Source organism: Lipotes vexillifer, unplaced genomic scaffold, assembly GCF_000442215.2.
Source record: "Lipotes vexillifer unplaced genomic scaffold, Lipotes_vexillifer_v1.1 scaffold853, whole genome shotgun sequence".
NCBI classification, from domain to species: Eukaryota; Metazoa; Chordata; class Mammalia; order Artiodactyla; family Lipotidae; genus Lipotes; species Lipotes vexillifer.
The window spans coordinates 1,599,376-1,618,083 of NW_006792734.1; the positions used below are offsets into that span (position 1 = coordinate 1,599,376).

Sequence of the window (18,708 nt, forward strand, 5' to 3'; positions counted from 1 at the left end):
AGCTGGTGAATAGGATGGGGCTGTGAGACCCAGATTTGGAAGGTACCCTAATCCTACTTGCAAATGTCATATTTAGACACTTAGCAAAATGTCATATTAGGAAAAATATTTAGCAAATGCCATATATAGACACTTAGCAAATATGGTTAGCAAGTAACAAGGTTACTCAACAGAGGCCTCAGTTTCCCCATCTGTAAAATAGAGATAATATGACCCACTGCCCCAGACTGTGGAAAGGATTAATTGAGATATGGATGTAAAGTTCCTGGCATTTAGCAGGTACTTAGTAAATAGCAGCTATTATTACTAACATTTTTATTGTGTGTAGACCCACATTGAGTTTGTTCAGACAATTGAACATATAATTTATAATAACTAACAAATGTTATGCTCCTCAGATGCAGGTCTGTGGAACCAGAATAGCATCTTTAGCAGCTGAAGTCATCCTAGGCTCTTGGCCCTGTGTCCTGGCAGCAATTTGATATGAAGATGGCAGCCAGGGTGCTGTGGGGCAGCCTCAGCCTGCTCCGCCTGGTGTGGTGTCTCCTTCCGCAGACAGGCTACGTGCACCCAGATGAGTTCTTCCAGTCTCCTGAGGTCATGGCAGGTAAAGCTCCCCATGTGTGGTTACAATAAGCTGCAGCAAAGTCTGGTCAAGGAGCTGATTGGCTATTTAGTGTGGAGGGAGAAAAATGTCTGTGCAGATGAGCAGTAAATCCACAAGCCTCTTTGGCATAATAATTTGGGAGTGGGGACTTCGCATCTCCTTCCTGAGTGGTGACATCGACCTTCTAAATGATACTGATGAAATGCCAGCCTCTTTGACATCTTCCTGCTTATAAAAACAGTACAGGTCATTCAGAACAAAAGCTATTTTGGGCTTCTCAGTGGAAGGATTTTAGAGTTGGGCTTCCCCAGTGATTGGGGAAACTTACACAGGGCTGTGACATAAAATAATAATGAAACTTTTCTTCTGTAGGTTCATGTGATGGCTGAGGGAACCCAGACCTAGAATGCTCACTTTTTAGAACTTAACTTCTAGGTGGTATAGGACACATCATGAAGATGGTTGCTGGAAACCTTGAGGCCTTTCAGATGCTGTGGTCACAAGGCTTCCTCCTCATGGTTCAAGATGGCTGCTTGTGCTCCAGGCATCAAGTCTGACACCAAGTCTTTCCCCCCACCAGAGAAGAGATAGGCATGCCTACTTTCTTTAAGGGCATATTTTTAAAGTCACATACTTTTTGCCCATTCCATCCCATTGGTCAGAATGTATCATGTGACCACACGTACCTGCAAACGGAAGCTAAAAAATATAGTGTTTATATCTGACCAAATGCCCAGCTAAAGAGACTAAGGATGAAGGAAGGAATGGATATTGATTGGGGAGATATCAGCTATCTGCCACAGTGCTCAACAGGTGGATTTGTTTTTAAAGTTGAAAGGTCCAGTTTATTTTTCCACAACCCGCTCCCCCCCCTTTTTTTTATAACCTGAGCCAGTAAAAAGCAGCCAGATTGATCTGATCCAAGGTTTTCTGTTTCCCTTTCACCTTCTGACATAGAGAGGAAAAAACTGCCAAAAGGACAGAAGAATAAGGAGAAGCAAAGAGCCTTAGACAACCAGCAGTGTTATCAAATGTGAGATGTTGTAGAGCTTGGAGCTAAGATGCAGAAATTAAGAGTTCATTTTCCTCACCCCCACCCCTTAGAGCTCTGGGACAGTGGGGCACAGAGTCACAGACTAGCCCCAGGCAGCAAGTAATTTTAATTACATGAGTATATTCTTAATTTTAAACATTAAGAATCATAGACAAAACCAGTCGCTTTTGACCATAACCACAGTTGCTTATTCCCTTCCCCCATTCTCACACTGGCTGTCCTGGGTAACAATCATAATCACGGAGATGCGTTTTTGACTCTGACTTTGGAGACTTCAGAACTCAAGGAGAGGAATGGGGCCTCCGCCTGCTCCTCCTCATACATCCTGTCCAGGACACACTGTTACCTCACTTCCCAGGTGTGGGCTGCGTAACAAACCATCACAGACCTAACAGCTTAAAACCAGCAGCTCACAGTTCTGTAAATCAGAAGTCCAGCCTGGGCTCTCTGGTCAGGGTATCATAGTATGGGTTGGGCTGAGTTCTTGTCTGGAAGCTCTGGGAGAAAATCTGCTTCCAAGACGATTCTTGCTGTTGAACAAATTTAGTTCATTGAGGCTATGGAACTAAAGCCCCATTTCCTTGCTTGCTGTAAGCCAAGGGCTGCTCTCAGCTCCCAGAGGCCACCCACATTCCTTGCCAACTGCCCCTTCCACCTTTAAACCAGCAAATCCTTCTCACCTCTGATGTCCTCTTCTGCCACCAGCTGGAGAAAAGTCTCTGATTTAAAGGGCTCATGTGATTTTTGTCACACACATCTGGGTGATCTCTGTATCTTAAGGTCAGCTGACCCCTGTGACGTAACCTAATCACAGGAGTGAACTCTGTCATCTTCCCAGTCCCAGGGATTATGTCCGGCATGTACATCAGGAGGCTGGAAAATCTTGGGGGCCATCCTAGGATTTTGTCCGTAATATCCTCTGCGCTGGGACCTGGCTCACCTCTCCTTCTCTCTCTGCAGAGGACGTCCTGGGCATAAAGGCCGCGCGGCCCTGGGAGTTTCACCCCAGCAGCCCCTGCCGTACAGTGGTCTTCCCACTGCTGACCTCTGGCTCCGCCTTCTGGCTGCTCAGGCTCTGGGAAGAGTGGGGGCCGTGGCCTGGCCCGGTGAGTGGCTATGCGCTGCTGGTCGGGCCCCGCCTCCTCCTCGCTTCCCTCTCCTTTGCCCTGGACTTGGCCGTGTACCACCTAGCCCCACGCTGGGGGGCGGAGCGCTGGAACGCCCTGGTCCTGCTGTCTGGTTCCTACGTCACCTTGGTCTTCTACACAAGGACGTTCTCCAATGCCATTGAGGGGCTGCTCTTTGCGTGGCTGCTGGTACTGGTATCCCCCCGTGTAGCTGGGAGCTGCACTCCCAAGAAGCCTGCTCCAGGCCCGTCGTGGCACAGCTGGCTTCTTGGGGGTGTCATGGCTGCTGGCTTCTTCAACCGGCCCACCTTTCTGGCCTTTGCTCTGGTCCCCCTCTTCCTCTGGGGTACTTATGGAGCCACAAACCCCAGCTTCAAGTCGCTGACCAAGGAAGCCCTGGTGCTGCTCCCAGGGGCGACCCTCACAGCAGTGGGGTTTGTGGCTGTGGACAGCTGCTATTTCTCCAGTCCATCTAGACCCAGTACCCTTGTCCTTACACCTGCCAACTTCTTGTACTACAACCTGGATCCCGTAAACCTGGCGAGGCATGGCACACACATGCGGCTCACTCACCTGGCAGTCAATGGCTTCCTGCTCTTTGGGGTGCTGCATGCCCACGCCCTGCAGGCCGCGTGGCAACAGCTGCGAGCCTGCCTCCAGGCCTTCACACAGATGGGCTTCCCAAGGGCACTGGCTGCCCGGAGCCTGCAGTCCAGCCCCAGGTCTCACCTCCTGCTCCTCTACTTCATGCCCCTGGCCCTGCTGTCTGCCTTTAGCCACCAAGAGGCTCGGTTCCTAATCCCCCTCCTGGTCCCCCTCGTCCTGCTCTGTAGTCTACAGACCCAACTGGCACCCTGCAAGGGCACCCTGGTCCTTTTCAATGCCCTGGGTGCCCTCTTCTTCGGCTGCCTGCACCAGGGGGGCCTAGTGCCTGGCCTGGGGCACCTGGAGCAGGTGGTTCGCGCTCCTGCGCTCCCGCGTGTACCCACCCACTACACACTCCTCTTCACCCACACCTACATGCCCCCCCGGCACCTCCTGCACCTGCCGGGCCTCGGCTCGCCCGTGGAGGTGGTGGACATGGGCGGGGCTGAGGACCAGCTCCTGTGCCAAGCCCTCAGCAACCTCACCAGACGACCAGCCTGCCACGTGGCCGGTGGGCCGTGGCTCTGCCGCCTTTTTGTGGTGACCCCTGGCACCGCCAGGCCTGCCATGAAGAAGTGCAGCTTCCCCCTCAAGAGTGAGACACTCATCTTTCCCCACTTGACTCTGGAGGACCCACCGGCCCTGTCCTCCCTGCTGAGTGGGGCTTGGAGGTACCATCTCAGCCTCCACATCCTGGAGCTGGGGGAGAAGCCTGACAATGTGACAGAAAAGCCCCTGCCCAAGACTCAGCCATAGGTGAAGGCGCTGCTCCACCTTCTAGGTAGAGAGCTGGGCTGGGACAGAGCCCTGACTCTCTTCCTTCCCTTTCCCTTCCAGAATCCCCACCTCTCCTGTGCACAGCCTTTGACTGCTCCACCTTCTGGGTAAACTGACACCCATCTTCCCTCAAAAACCAAAGATCTGACCAGTCGCAGTCCTAATGCCAAGGTCCCCAAAGAACCTGGTGAAATCAATGACGCAAAATGCCTGTTCCTGCCCTATTCCTTCCAGCCACTGTGATGTTTTAAACATATAAATAGCACCTGACTGTGAAAGGAGACAACAATCTCCTAATGACTTTCCTGAATGACTCCCCCCAAACCTTCCAGGATGCCTTACCTCTTGCTGTCATGACAACCCTTTGGCTTCCTAGATACCTGGAAGGAGGCAGTGTAGTGATGTAGAAAGAGCAGGTAGCTCATATTCAGAGGAGTTTGTTCTCATCCCTGGTCTGCTACACACTGGCTACGTAATCTTAAGAAAGCCCCTTCCCCTCACCCAGCCTCAGTTTTCCAATCTGTACAATGGATCAGAAGGTCTCTGAGGTGTCTGCCAGCTAACACTGTGTCATTCCTGGGTCTGCAGCACATGTTCCCTGGCCAGACAGGCATGTCTCTCCCAAAGCTCTGTAAGCATAGAAGTGGGTGTGGCATATTTAATGGCACTTCAGGGCCTACCTACCGTCTCAGTGCTTGGTTATTACCAAAAAAAGTAGTTCTGGAACTTTTCTGCCCACCCACTCTCTTACTCCTGTCCCTGAGAGAGGTGATGGAACGTTTCTGCATCTCACCCTTGAGGGATCAAGCCCAGATGTTCTCCCTTCTCAGTTGGCCCCAGTGGGAATGGAGATAGAAGGCTCAGTCAGTATCTGGTGGCACTTGAGCACAAAACCTTAAATGTGGTCTGGTCACTCTCCAAGCTCAAAGCTTCTGTCTGAAGCCCCTTCACAGGATGGAGGGCAGACCCCGGGCCAAACCCACACCTGCCGCCCTGGTGGAAGCCATCAGACCGGGGCGTGTGGCTCCTCACAACACAGGGCACCCCCGCCCGGTCCGCTGGGAATATGAGGGGCTGTGGCACTAAGCTTGTCCTCGTTCTCCCTCCTCACGCCCCTGCCATCTCGTGAGAGCAAGAAGCACCCAGGCCACTGAGAGCAGTATGCTGGAGGAGCACAGGGCAGGCGGCCAAACCTATACAACCGACCAAACCTGAGCGCTTTTCTAGTCCCGCCTTCCGCAGCCTAAAGCCTCGGGTCATTTTAAAGCTCCACCCACCGCAGGCAAGCTGCTCTGTGGCTGCTGCTGGGTCCTAGTGCCACACTTTCCTCAGGACTCCAACCCCAAGGGAGAGGAAAGTCAGTGCCATGCTAGTAAATGTTTAGCAACCCGTTCTCTAAGGGCAAACTAGCACCCATCTGTAGTGTTTTCTGACTTGTGTGGTGTAAATACTCTTACCATGGCTGATTTCAAACTACTAAAACGATGTTACTCAACTTGGGAGGAGATGCCAAGGATCTCTCTCCTGAGCTGGCTGTAGCACACTCCCGGATATTTCCCTCTTTAAAACTCTACAGTACCTGTTCATGACAGTTCATTGTTGTTTGGGTTGGTTTGTTACGAACTTCAGATTGGTCTTCCTACCTGTACTGCTTAGCATCGTCTCTGGCACCCGACAGCACTTATTTACTTTGCAGCCAAAGATGGCTTTTCTGCCCAACAGATAAAACCAAATGCCACCTTGAGACACCCCAGATTCAAAGGTCCCAAATTCCTCTGGGCTTCTTGGGACTTCTCTTCCCTTCCCCAGTTGGGTCACAACCTCAGAATTCCCTGGAGGAGCTGTTGGTGTAGCAGTTTGTGTAGACTGTAGTGATCTGACCTCTAACAAATTTGTCTGTAAAGTGTTGGTATCTAGATTTGTGTGGCACCAAGGGGTGATTTGGAATTGTCCTGCAGGATAGTGGAGTGAGTTACTTCCCTGCTTCACTTTCTGACGAAGCTCAGAAGAGCCTGAAAGGTATGTTGGGAGATTGTTGTCACTGGGGGTGGTGGGAAGAATTTGGTCTGCTTCTTTAGTAATAGGGTACCTGGTGGGATGACGAGCCACTGACTACGAACACTGGAGGCTTCTCCAACAAAGCGGGGAGGCATCCAAATCTCTAGCTGGAGCAGAAAGGACCCAGTTCTCTCTCTCTGCTCTCAGACTCCTTTTACAAAGACGGAGGGAACTTCATTCCTTCACACTTCTTCCACAAAAAATAAACTGCCTTCATTTCCTGCTTTCCTTCCTTTCTTACCAAATGGCCAGCTTGTCTAGAAGCTTCATTGCTTCCTGCACCACTTCCTTTTTGTCTCTGCTAGTCTAGAAAAAGACCCAACTGTGAGTGTGCTTGTTTATGTGGAGGGTAAGGGATTGGGCTGGGGACTGCCAACATTCTGCTGCTCTGATATTCAGATCCAGAGACCAAGGAGTGGGACTGAAACCAATGAGGCAAACAAGGCAGTAGAATGAACAAGCTCCTCTGGCTCCTCACTGCCAAGGTCAAAGGAGAGTCCAGTAAGTTGCCTCTGGTCTGGGAGAGGGAGGACAGGAGGGTAGGATGCCAAATTAGAACTCTGTCATTAGGAGAGTGGGACACTGGCCTCAGAGAGGATTAAATAGAAGCCCCTCTGATGGGAAGACTGGAGGATGGAATGTCTTATCAGAACTTTGACCACTAGGAAAGTGGAGGACAGGCTGCTTTTGCTTCTCCACCCTATCCAGTGACTATCAGAATGCCAGAGTACAAACTGGTCACCAGCCTAAAAGCTTCTTGGGCTTCGAGCTTTCTAGATTGCATGATGAACTGTGTAGCCTGATTAGAAGCAATCAATGCATACAATGGATTTCCTAATCATGGGTTTGTTAGCTGAAGCATAGTCTTTAGAGTGCATCCCAGACCCTCTAAAATAGGGACAAGGAATCCAGGTAGCTTGTTCCATGGTAGGCAGTTGTCCTAACACCCAGTGACGATGGTGGTTGGTGGCAGGGAAGGGAGGCATTGAAGGTCAGGGTAATTGCTGCAGGGTAAATGTGATTAGGGACGTGGGCCCTGGAGTCAAACACCTGTATTCACATTCCACTCTGTCAGGCCTTGGGCAACTTAAGTAGCCTAACACTTCCTCATATGGAAGTTGTAAGGAGTGAGATAACCCACACAGAGTGCAATTAGCAAGTGCCCAGTACAGAGTAAGTACTCAATATGTGCTAACTACTCTTACCATGGGCCTACAAGTCCCCAGGAATTCTAATCCACCTTGCCAGAGAAGTACGGAGCTCACACTGAAACCATGGGTAATGAGTCAATCCATTTCACCTGCCTTCACTAATCAAGGTCATTTTAAGACTCACAAGGCCTCCAAGCAGCACAGAGCCTAAACAATAAGATGTTTGATGGAGTTGTTTTCCAGGAATTTGCAGTTGGTTGTGTCTAGTTCAAGCTCTGGGCATGCTCCTGACCTTTTGACATCAGAGGGCCGAAAACTCCACCGGCAGAGGCAGGTGGTGCTAAGAGCCTCCATTTTTCAAGCTGCAGATGCATGTGGCTTAGTTACACCTGTGCAGAACTACAATTATCACACTCTTCTCCAATCACCTTTCCCCATGCTCCCCACGTCTCAGGCCGCCCTGCTTCTTTATTCTTTATCCCCAAAATACCGAAGCCCCTTGCCTTGGGGAAGACAGATCTGAGACTAGTTCTCCGCCTCCCTTGGCTGCCTTGAGAGTTAACCCTCTCTTTGCCGCAAACCTCTGCATCTCAGCGTTTGGCTTGCTACACATGGGGCAAAAGAACCTTGTCCGGTAACAATACCCATTACTCAGCTCACACATTTAATCAGAGGATTTTGGCAACTGCAGAATTGTCTTTTCATCCAGGCTCTCCCCTGGAAGTAGTGTCCTGCTATATCAGTGCAGCAGCATCCATCACTAGTTTTAGTCCCATTTCAGAGGGCAGACCCTCTTTCCGGTTGTACTTTGGTCCATGGCTCTCTGCCCGCGCGGTGTATCAGGTACCAGTCTTTACTTCTGTCAGGCTTCGGGGGCTTTCCTCATACGCTGTGTCCCGTCCGATCACAGGGCTCCCTTCGCCAGGGGTGTCGGTATGGCCTGGGCTCTCTGATGAGCGGGACCTCTGTAGGCGGACCATCTGAGTCAGGATTCCAAGGCAGGCGTAGTGTCCGGGATGACTTCTTAGCGCTGAGGCCGGTGTCGAGCCCAGAAGGGAAAGCAGGCGACCTCGACTCGGCCCGGCCTGGGTTTAGGGGTTTGCTCCCGGGCCCTTCTGGCTACCTGGTGGTGGCCGCGGGCGTTCCCGGAGGCTGCGGCGTAGCTCCTGAATGAAGATGTCTCTGAAGCGGGCGGCGCGGCAGCCCAGGGAGCCCGCGGCCCCTGCCGCGAGGGCTCGCAGGCGCCGGGCCGCGTCCTGCCCGTGTAGCTGGGCCTGCAACAGTGCGAAGGCGGTGAGCTGCGCCGCACGTCGGATGGGCCGCGACTCAGAGAGACGCTCCACCAGCTGCGGGCTGTGCAACAGGGCGGCCAGCAGCCGCCGTAGAATCATCCTCGGAGCGTCCCGGAACCCAGAGCACGCTGCTCTCACTTCTGATAGGCGACGCCTGACTACGGACCACGTCTGCGCCGGCGCCGCCGGGTGATGACACTGCCGCGCTAGGATTGGAGCACGGGATTTCGACTTTCCGCAGCCGCCTCCGAGCGTTTCCGGTTCCGCTACCGCCGGGGCGGCTTCGTTTTTCTCGCAGTGGAGGCGTCCTCGGCCGAAATCTGTGCACTATGTCGGGTGGCCTCCTGAAGGCGCTGCGCAGCGACTCCTACGTCGAGCTGAGCCAGTACCGGGACCAGCACTTCCGGGTGAGGCAAGCGGGGCAGCGAGAAGGGGAGGCCCCGGGCCAGAAGGCTGAGCATTGGTTTGCTCTTGTCTCATTGTGTCGTCTCCCATTCCCTGGTATCCCGAAACGCGAAGGGAAGCCCCGGTACCTGCTGGGGAATGGATTCTGAAAGGGCGTTTGGATATCACTGAATCATCTTCTCCCGTAGGCAGGGAATTTGAGGCTCGCTCTTACATTCCCTAGCAGCCGCTGCCTGATCCCCGGGGCAGTGCAGACGGGCGGCAGTAGTAGTGGCGTCTCAGGTTTTCCCGAACGGTGCCGCGGGAAGGTGACTTTGTGATGAGGGAAAGCGGTGCCTTTTTGACACGTGGAGCATGTGGAGGCGCCTTCCTGACCCAGATACCGGGGCTTTTAATTATTTTTAAATTTTCAGTTACATCAGCCAAACTGCGCTTTGGCGGTTCGCGTCCTCTCCTTGGGCTAGTTAAACGGCCCTCCACAAGTTGTACGTGGTGAGTGGCAGACACAGTTGAGTCCTGCCTCCACTTTTAGGGAGCCCTTGGAGTGTGGAGGGGGGACCAGCATGTTAAGTGTCTGGATGTCAAGATCGGAGAACTGCTGGGTTTCAGAAGAGGGAAATTTTCGTTTGGCCCACGTCACAGCAGATTCTGTGGAAAAGGGGGAGGCTACAGCTATTAAAGGTGGGTTCTTCAGTATCAGCAAAGGCGGGGATGGGGTGGAGGTGACTGACACTCATTAACTAGTGGTTGTTTAGTAAATTTGTATTGAGTGCTGTTGTTGAAGCCTTCTGCTAAACCTTAGAGAGGGAAGACAGTTTCCACACCCTAAGACTTCATAGTCCTCTAGGGATTATGGGATTGTTAAGGGAAGGACTGTAAATGTACAGATTTACAATGGAGGTAAGTGATCATAATCTAGGCAGAAATGATGAGTGGAAAGGGAGGGGCTGTGAGGATTCAGAAAATTCCCTGTGACGGGGAAAGGAGGGGTCACATACAGAAGATGGTAGGTGTGGAGAATGTTTAAAATGCATTAGTAGGGTAGGGAAATGGAAATTTGAGGTCAGATTGAGAAGGATCTTAGATTTTCACGCAGTCAACTGTTTTTTAAATGCTTACTATATGCCAGGCATGATTTTTCATTCTATCACTTTTACAGGTCTCATTACTTTAGAAAGTTCCACATCATAACCATCCTGAATTTCAAGCATCCTGCAAGATTAAAATAGTGAAAGGATTCAACTTTTGCTGTTGTTTATCTCTGCAGTCTAAAGCCTATAGTTTCATTTATGTAGTAGTAAGATACTGTCTTGTAGAATTTCTACAGTGTTTCCTGAATGGGATCCACATTATTATCGTACCTGAAATAAGTACTTATACCAGTTGTCCTAAACTGTAGGCTGTTTGGTGGGACATGACTTATATGTGTGAGAAAAGGAAAAAGGAAAATGCTTCTTGACCATAATTTTAACAAATCAGTAACAGCAGTAATAAAGTGAATCTACTTTATTTAATGTCTCATTCCAGAGTCCTGGAAAACCTATTTTTAATATATCGTTAAAATGACTCTTGTCCTGTGAACTTTTAAGGAAGTATGGGATTGGGGATAAGACTGGGTTTGGATTCCAGCTACAACTACTGATTAGATGTGTGACCCTGGACAAGCTACTTAACTGTCTTCCCTCAGGTAGAATGAGGATAATAAATTAGGACCTACTTCATTCAACTCTGAGAATTAAATGAGGCTTCCACACATGGAGATCTGACTTGCAGTCCCTTGATTCTCCCTAGAGGCAGACATATTACCTGTTTCTTGTGTGTGGTGTCCATGTATATTCATGCTTTTAAAAAATATAACTTGGAGCATACGCTTCACATTGTTTTGTGCCTTTCTTTTTTCACTTTGCTCTTGGAAATTCTAGGGTGACAATGAAGAACAGGAAAAACTACTGAAGAAAAGCTGTACATTGTATGTTGGAAATCTTTCCTTTTATACAACTGAAGAACAAATCTATGAACTCTTCAGCAAAAGTGGTGACATAAAGAAAATCATCATGGGCCTGGATAAAATGAAGAAAACAGCATGTGGGTTCTGCTTTGTGGAGTATCCTTCCTGTGTGTTTGATGTAGCTGTTGGCCAGAGGTGGGGCCCAGAGTGGCTGGTACCCTATTTTACAAGATGAGTGAGGATATTCGTTGATTAGCATCCCTACACTTAATCTCTGCCTCTCCTTCCTTCTGGCCAGTGTGCCTATACTCTTACACTGGGAAAGCTAGTAACATTAACATTCTTTCTGAAATCCATTCTTTTTTCATAGTTGATTAAGAAGAATAATCTTTGAAAATGTATATGCTTATGGTGTTTCAAAAAGTCCAGAGCGTAGTGAAAATAAAAGCCCTGTACCATTCTAAGTCCAGAGACAATCAGTTACGAGTCTCATGGGTCTTTCCAAAAGTAATCCTATGGATGTGTGGTAGCGTACTGCATGCACTCATTTTTTTTCACCTATCTTAGAAATTGCTTCATGTTAGCATATGTAGATCTACCTCTTTTGAAAACAACTATATAGTATTTCATTATGTAGATGTATATAACTTGATTTTATAGGTCAAAACCAAAGCTATATTTACTTGTGACCATGTATTCTCTCCCTGGAAACACTCCAAATATTGGGCCTTCTGGATTTATCCTTTGATGTTTTGTTTTTTAACTAATATTTTTCGGTCATTTTGTTTGAGAAATTTTCCAGACCTGATCTACCGTGTCTTGAATTTTCTTTTCTGTGCCCTGAATTGTTTCTTTTGGTTGTATTTATGCCGTAAAATTTCCTTCAGTTTCTGGTGATCCCTGGATTTCTGATCATAATTAGGGGGAAAAAGACTGACTATGTGGATCTAGGCGGAACTACTTTTTTAAAATAATTAATTAATTAATTTGGCTGTGCCGGGTCTTAGTTGCAGCGCACGATTCGTTGCCGCTCTAGTTCCCTGACCAGGGATCAAACCCGGGCCCCCTGCACTCTGCACTCGGAGCGCAGAGTCTTAACCACTATACCATCAGGGAAGTCCCCAGGCAGAACTTCTTAAGTTGCTGCCTTGCCTTTGGGACATGTGGGTTTCTCAAATGCTAGAATGAAAAGGGATTTTATTTGGCTTGCTAATGTTAAAGACAATGCCCTAGTTCCTCCAGACAGTTCAGATCCCTATCATTTTATTTTTATTTGCCTGGGATTAAATGCCTTTCTGTTAACAGGTCTTTTCCCCACATAGACACCTTTAATTAAACCCTATATGCAGCCTCACTTGTTATTCAACTTGGAATTAAGAGCCTCCTGGGGGCTTTCCTGGTGGCGCAGTGGTTGAGAGTCCACCTGCCGATGCAGGGGACGCGAATTCGTGCCCCGGTCCAGGAGGATGCCACATGCCATGGAGCGACTAGGCCCGTGAGCCATGGCTGCTGAGCCAGCGCGTCCGGAGCGTGTGCTCCGCAACGGCTTTAAGCCCTTTCAAGAGTATTTCGCACCGTGACTTTGTTTCATCCACTAGTACTCTTCACCTTCTGTTGAATCTCTGGTCTGCTTATGGTCTCTTCTCCTCTTTGTATATGTTTCTTTTCTGTTTTAATGGGGGCCTTGAGAAGTAAAGAAGAGAAAACGTGCTCTATCAGCTTGAACCAGAAGCCCCACTTTTTTTTAAATATGTAAATTTATTTATTTATTTATTTTTGGCTGCGTTGGGTCTTCATTGCTGTGCCCGGGCTTTCTCTAGTTGCAGCAGGCAGGGGCTACTCTTCGTTGCGGTGCGCGGGCTTCTCCCGTTGTGGAGCACGGGCTCTCGGCGCATGGGATTCAGTAGTTGTGGCTCGTGGGCTCTAGAGTGCAGGCTCAGTAGTTGTGGCGCATGGGCTTAGTTGCTCTGCAGCACGTGGGATCTTCTTGGACCAGGGATTGAACCCGTGTCCCCTGCATTGGCAGGCGGATTCTTAACCACTGCGCCACCAGGGAAGTCCCACTTTTGATTTCGGTATCTGATTTCTGGATTCTGCAAGCTTCTTCCACTCTTCCTTCAGATACGAGGGACGAGTGCCTAGGTTTTAGTTTTGCCTCTGGTGGCAATACTGTAAAATAGTTCACAGGGGACAGAAAAGGCAAAGAAAATACTAGATGATAACCAGTCTCTAAGAACTGGAGTGTTTTTGCATCTGCCTTGAAGGTCAGAGATCAACAGTCATGATGGCAAATACCTGAAAGAAAGGCTACTGTTCATTGTTAGTGTTTTTTCCCTCAGTTTGCCCTTTAGCATTCCTTTCATTCAACAAAAAATTACTGAATGCCCAATGTGTGCTAGGCATTGTGTAGATGCTGACACTGGAATTTCAGTGTTTCCCTACCTGTGTAATTAAAGACAAGGGGAAAAAGTCCAGATCAGTATTTCCTAAACCCAGCATAATGATCATAAGTATTACTTAGAGATTTTGTTTTTTAACAGCACCCCAAAGACAGATTCAGTAGACCTGATTTGGAACTACTAATGTGAGTGATATTTTGAGTGTTTCCTTCTAATGAAATGCAATGGCAATTCATATGTACCGTGACCTCTTTTTAAGGTTCTTGAATATACAGCTTCATATTAAGAGAACCCAAAGATGCTGTTTTCTTGGATAACAGTTCACGGTTAAAACCTGCACTGTACATATTTTATATTTTGCAAACCAAAATATGGAGACAGTGGAACCAGATACGTAACAGGATTATCCAAAAAATCATCAGTGTAGCCACGGATAAGTGTCATTTTTTTGGGGGGGGGGGGGGGGGGTTACGCGGCCCTCTCACTGCTGTGGCCTCTCCTGTTGCGGAGCACAGGCTCCGGACGCACAGGCTCAGCGGCCGTGGCTCACGGGCCTAGCCACTCCGCGGCATGTGGGATCTTCCTGGACCGGGGCACAAACCCGTGTCCCCTGCATCAGCAGGCGGACTCTCAACCACTGGGAGGCCCGGTAAGTGTCATGTTTGACTGCTTCTGGACCAACCTCAAACAGGCCTGTGCAAGACAAATTATTGTCTTTGAACTCCATCTGGTTGGATTAGTTTTTGTACTTTTTCTTAACTCAGCTTCATTTAGATGTCGCTTCCTCTGTTTACAAAAATATCTGGAGAAATGCTAATTCCTTAATAATTATAATTAAGATACTATTCAAGAGCAGATGCAGAAAATGCCATGCGGTACATAAATGGAACTCGTCTGGATGACCGGATCATTCGCACAGACTGGGACGCAGGCTTTAAGGAGGGGAGGCAGTATGGCCGTGGGCGTTCTGGGGGCCAGGTATGCAGAAAGGTTCTCTGGGTTCAGCCTTTGCCTGGGATTCCAGTCCTACATGACAAGTGTTTTGTCAATTTGTATTTGCTCTTTTGAAAATAACTGTGCCTATAACCTTGGCTTGAAGTGAATCTGAAAACCACCCATTGGGGTTGGTCAATTATTTTTACACTTGATCTTAGCCAAAAGGCTGAGAAGCGATGATAAATTATTTTTTAAAACCATTAAATAGTATATTATCTACATCACAAGCAACCATTATTGGACTTCTGCTAGGGGCTGAATGTTCTCCACCTGCCAAGAGTGTTGAACAAAAGCAAAATGCACTAAAATGACTTTTACATTTTTATTTTAAAATAGTTTATTCTTTGCAACGTGCTATCTTTGAATGCTGAGCATGAACCTGGTGTTTGGTAAAACACCATTAGGTAGTCTTAAATAATTTTGCAGGGCAGCTGAGCTATATTATCAGTTGCTTAAAATTATGTTCTGCTTGAAATGTTCACATCATGACATCTGAAAAGGTGTAGTTATTTGACACATTTTAGGAAGCACGTTTGTTACACTCATCTTCTCTATACTGTAAACATGTTCTTTTCAATTAAGGTACGAGATGAGTATCGTCAGGACTACGATGCTGGGAGAGGAGGTTATGGAAAACTGGCCCAAAACCCGTGAGTGGTGAGAGCCCCGTCATGAAAAACTCACTCCTTTGGCCTGTTGAATTTGATGTGCATTCCCAAGGTCTGCGAACCTGCCTGTTTTTACCAAGCTTTATTTAATATGTCTCTACTGAGCTGGAAGGCTCTTCATGATTTTCCACTTAAAAAATTATTAAAGGACAGAATCCAAGAGAATGCCTTTAATTCTGTAGTCTTAACATCTTGGTTGTGTGTCAGATTACCAGAATGATTTCTGTTACCAGGTCAAAAATTGTGTTCCTTAGCAACAGACTTCATGTGTTATGTTGCTCTATCAACCAAAACACACTTCTTTTAGGAAGATTGGGAAAAAAATTTTTAAGTGTTTACCATGTTTGCATCTAAGTAGGTTTATGGTCTACCATGGGGCCTGGAATTACTATTTAAAAAATTTTAAGTTTGCATGAGATAGTTTAATAAGTGGAGTTTTGCTATGTAATGTAGCTTTTACTCTAAATTAGGAATAGATTTTGATAACTGAATTTTTTTCTATGTTGAATTTTAATCTCTAAAGGCAAACTTAAGAGTCAAGGGAACTTCCTAAATAGTTGGTAAGCCTTAGACAGTCGCAGGGGACACCACTTCTTATGTGCTTTATATATCAGGAAATTAGGTCAGGACTTGAAGGGTATTTACTAAACACATTTTTCAAAATATGTTTTGGCTAACGCTAAAAAAACCAAGGGTCTGTATTAGAGGGAACCTCAACTACTCTAAGGGCAAGGTGGGGACGCTGTCAGTAGGAAATGGGGAGGAAATATCAGGAGATGTGAGTTAAACCAGTGCCTTAACATGATGAAGGTTGCTGTGAGAGCCAGCAGATCTATTTTTTTCATTTTCAAACTGATCCTGGGAATTGAGTGGGGTTTGTTTTGTTTTTTAAAAAAAAGAGCTTAAAGATCAAGAGAGAATGCTTAACAAAAAATCAGAAATGCTTCCCTCGGGAAATGTTTTGGCTCATTCTCATACTGAAGTCTGTCTTGGTTTTTCCGTAACTAACTGTGCTGAGTTTCAGAGCCTGGGTAGTGAGCTGGTGGTCTCTACAGAGAAGGGAGTCTGGAGGATTTACTTTGCATTTGTAAGGCAAGAGAGAATTTCTCTACTATTATGTGAACTATTGCTCATTTTAAACTGATAGTCTAGTATAATTTTCCCTGATGTAAGTGATATTTTTTCATCTAGCAACAAAGTATCTCCTAATTTCCAGTAGTTTGTGAAGTTGGGGCTGAAGTATCTCAATTGAACATCTTTCATGTTACAGTAAGTGTATGTTTTCTCAAATTTAAACTGGCTATTTGAACTTTAAAAGATATCTCTAAATTAGTTGTGTTTAGGAAAACATTAGCAAATATCTAATAATTTAATGAGGACATACAAATCATTATTAAAATCTTTTTACACTGTAGTTTGAATTAATGTATTTTATATTTTGCAGTAAAACGTAACTCAGATTTCTATAGGCATTAAAACCACAGTGGTTCCTATTTGAATTGTCTTCTGTGACAGATTTCAATAAAATTGGACCAACTTATCATTGTCTGTGTTTCCTCACCGATAATGACATTGATGCGGTCTTTACTCTGGAATACATTTTGGGGGGAAAAATCTATGAATAGTATGCAGAATTTACATGTCCATTTTAACTTGACAGTTACTAATATTGCTAGCCACTAGCCACATGTAGCTAAGTAACTAAACTAAAACACTCAGTTCCTCAGTCAGTCAGGTCACATTAGCTACATTTCAGATGCTCAGTAGCCACCCGTGGTTAATGGCTGTTGTAGATAATGGAATTTGTAGATGCCAATACAGAACATTTCCATCATTGCAAAAAATGCTACTAATGGACAGGGTGGGCTGCTTAGAGCCCACACTGGTCACTGTTAATAGATGAGCCTTGTCGTGACTGGTGTGTCACTGGGAAAAATTACCAAACAGTACATTTTATCCAACACAAGAGAACACACATTTATAAAGGCATTTAGTTTATTTTTCAAAAAAATATTTTTGCTAGAAGGTTTGAGTGATTTTTACATGATCACAATCTTTAAATAATTTTTTTCTAACCAAAAGGTACCATTTAAGTGGACAGCTTGTCTAGATTTGCTTTTGTTAACACCCAAATACAATTAGCACTTCTGATGGCATTCCCTAGGTCTTAATTATCTACAGGCCAGGAGGCAGAGCCTAGCACATAACAAAGTATGTGCTTTACACCTGCTGATTAGTTCAGTTGCATAACAATTAAGCAGAGCAGGTAATCAGGATATCTAACTCACACTATTAACACACTGGTTCTCGCCTGAAGAGTCTGAGTCACCCAGAGCTCCCAGTTATTCCTTCTAACCCAGGGAAGTAGTATACTACAATTGCAAAGAAAAGGGGAAGCTCAACTTAGGCTAGTGCTGGCTGTGTCCCAGTTAGGTCTGTTATTTTGTTCCAACTATGAATTCTAGGTGACCAATGTTAATCATATTCAATGATAAGTAGAAAATAAAATGCAAAGCCAAAAAAAATGATTTGGGGATTACTGGCAGCAACTGCTGCTTCTCCCTTCCTTAAGTGCATCCCTTCCTTAAGAGAAGGTTGGTTCTCTATGATTCTTGAGTAGAACGTAACTAAAAGTTGAACTAAATCTACATTCATTGCAATAGATTTAACAAAAGGATAAAAGCAACTACAGACTGGTAAATTTGCTGATGGAGAGGACTGAGCAGCTTGTTGAAGGCACATCATAAGCAGCTTTTAGTTTGATAAGGCCTGCCCTCAACCCCAAAAGCATAAGGTCTGCCCACCTTGAGGGCACCCAAACAACTCAGTGCCAAGCTAGTGAGAGTAAAAACAATGCCTGTCTCTTCTACCAACAGCCCAGACTGTATTTCCAAAATTTCTGTTGCAAGGAAGTCATTATTGCAAACATCAGGATAAAGGCCATTCTAAACTTAGGGCTTGGGCTAAATAGAGGTTTGCACCTAATCTCAAGATGCGGGGAAGCGACTATGTGTGCTGAAGCAAGTTTCGTGAACAACAGAGAAACATTTTAACCAGACTTAAAATATTTGACATTTAAGCTAAAGCATGGTGGACGATGTACCTCCAGGTGCCCTACTAAACTGGACATGAAAGGCACCCTGGACTTGGGACAGCTCACCTTAGGTTCTCTCTGCCTCCCTGTTAAGAGCATGACCATTTCTCAGAGTGGAGGAAATGGCAACTGAAACTCTGGGCATTAAGATTTTGGCCAGAACAGAATTCTGTCTCTTCTGTATGCCTCGTTCTGTCAGAGAGTGAGATACGAGATACGGAGCTCTAAAGTATAAGACACTTTTAATCAACAGTCTAGTTACCCATTACCAAAAAAAAAAAAAAAAAAAAAAAGCAAAATTCTCAGAGTGGAGGAAATGGCAACTGAAACTCTGGGCATTAAGATTTTGGCCAGAACAGAATTCTGTCTCTTCTGTATGCCTCGTTCTGTCAGAGAGTGAGATACGAGATACGGAGCTCTAAAGTATAAGACACTTTTAATCAACAGTCTAGTTACCCATTACCAAAAAAAAAAAAAAAAAAAAAAA

The 18,708-nt window shown here is 46.5% G+C and overlaps 2 protein-coding genes across 2 annotated transcripts; both read left to right on the forward strand.

Annotated features, from left to right (window-relative positions):
* Positions 1–398: 398 nt before the first annotated feature.
* On the forward strand, positions 399–4,189 carry PIGZ (phosphatidylinositol glycan anchor biosynthesis class Z (Gwada blood group)). Its single transcript, XM_007465885.1, is given in 3 exon segments — positions 399–436; positions 438–607; positions 2,622–4,189. Coding segments are annotated over 3 exon segments (1,776 nt in total).
* A 4,826-nt stretch (positions 4,190–9,015) lies between these two features.
* NCBP2 (nuclear cap binding protein subunit 2) lies at positions 9,016–15,614 on the forward strand. Its single transcript, XM_007465860.1, has 4 exons — positions 9,016–9,118; positions 11,039–11,220; positions 14,303–14,441; positions 15,042–15,614. Exons 1-4 carry the CDS (start codon positions 9,041–9,043, stop codon positions 15,111–15,113), a joined length of 471 nt encoding a protein of 156 aa, XP_007465922.1. The 5' UTR covers positions 9,016–9,040; the 3' UTR covers positions 15,114–15,614.
* The last annotated feature ends 3,094 nt before the right edge of the window (positions 15,615–18,708 follow it).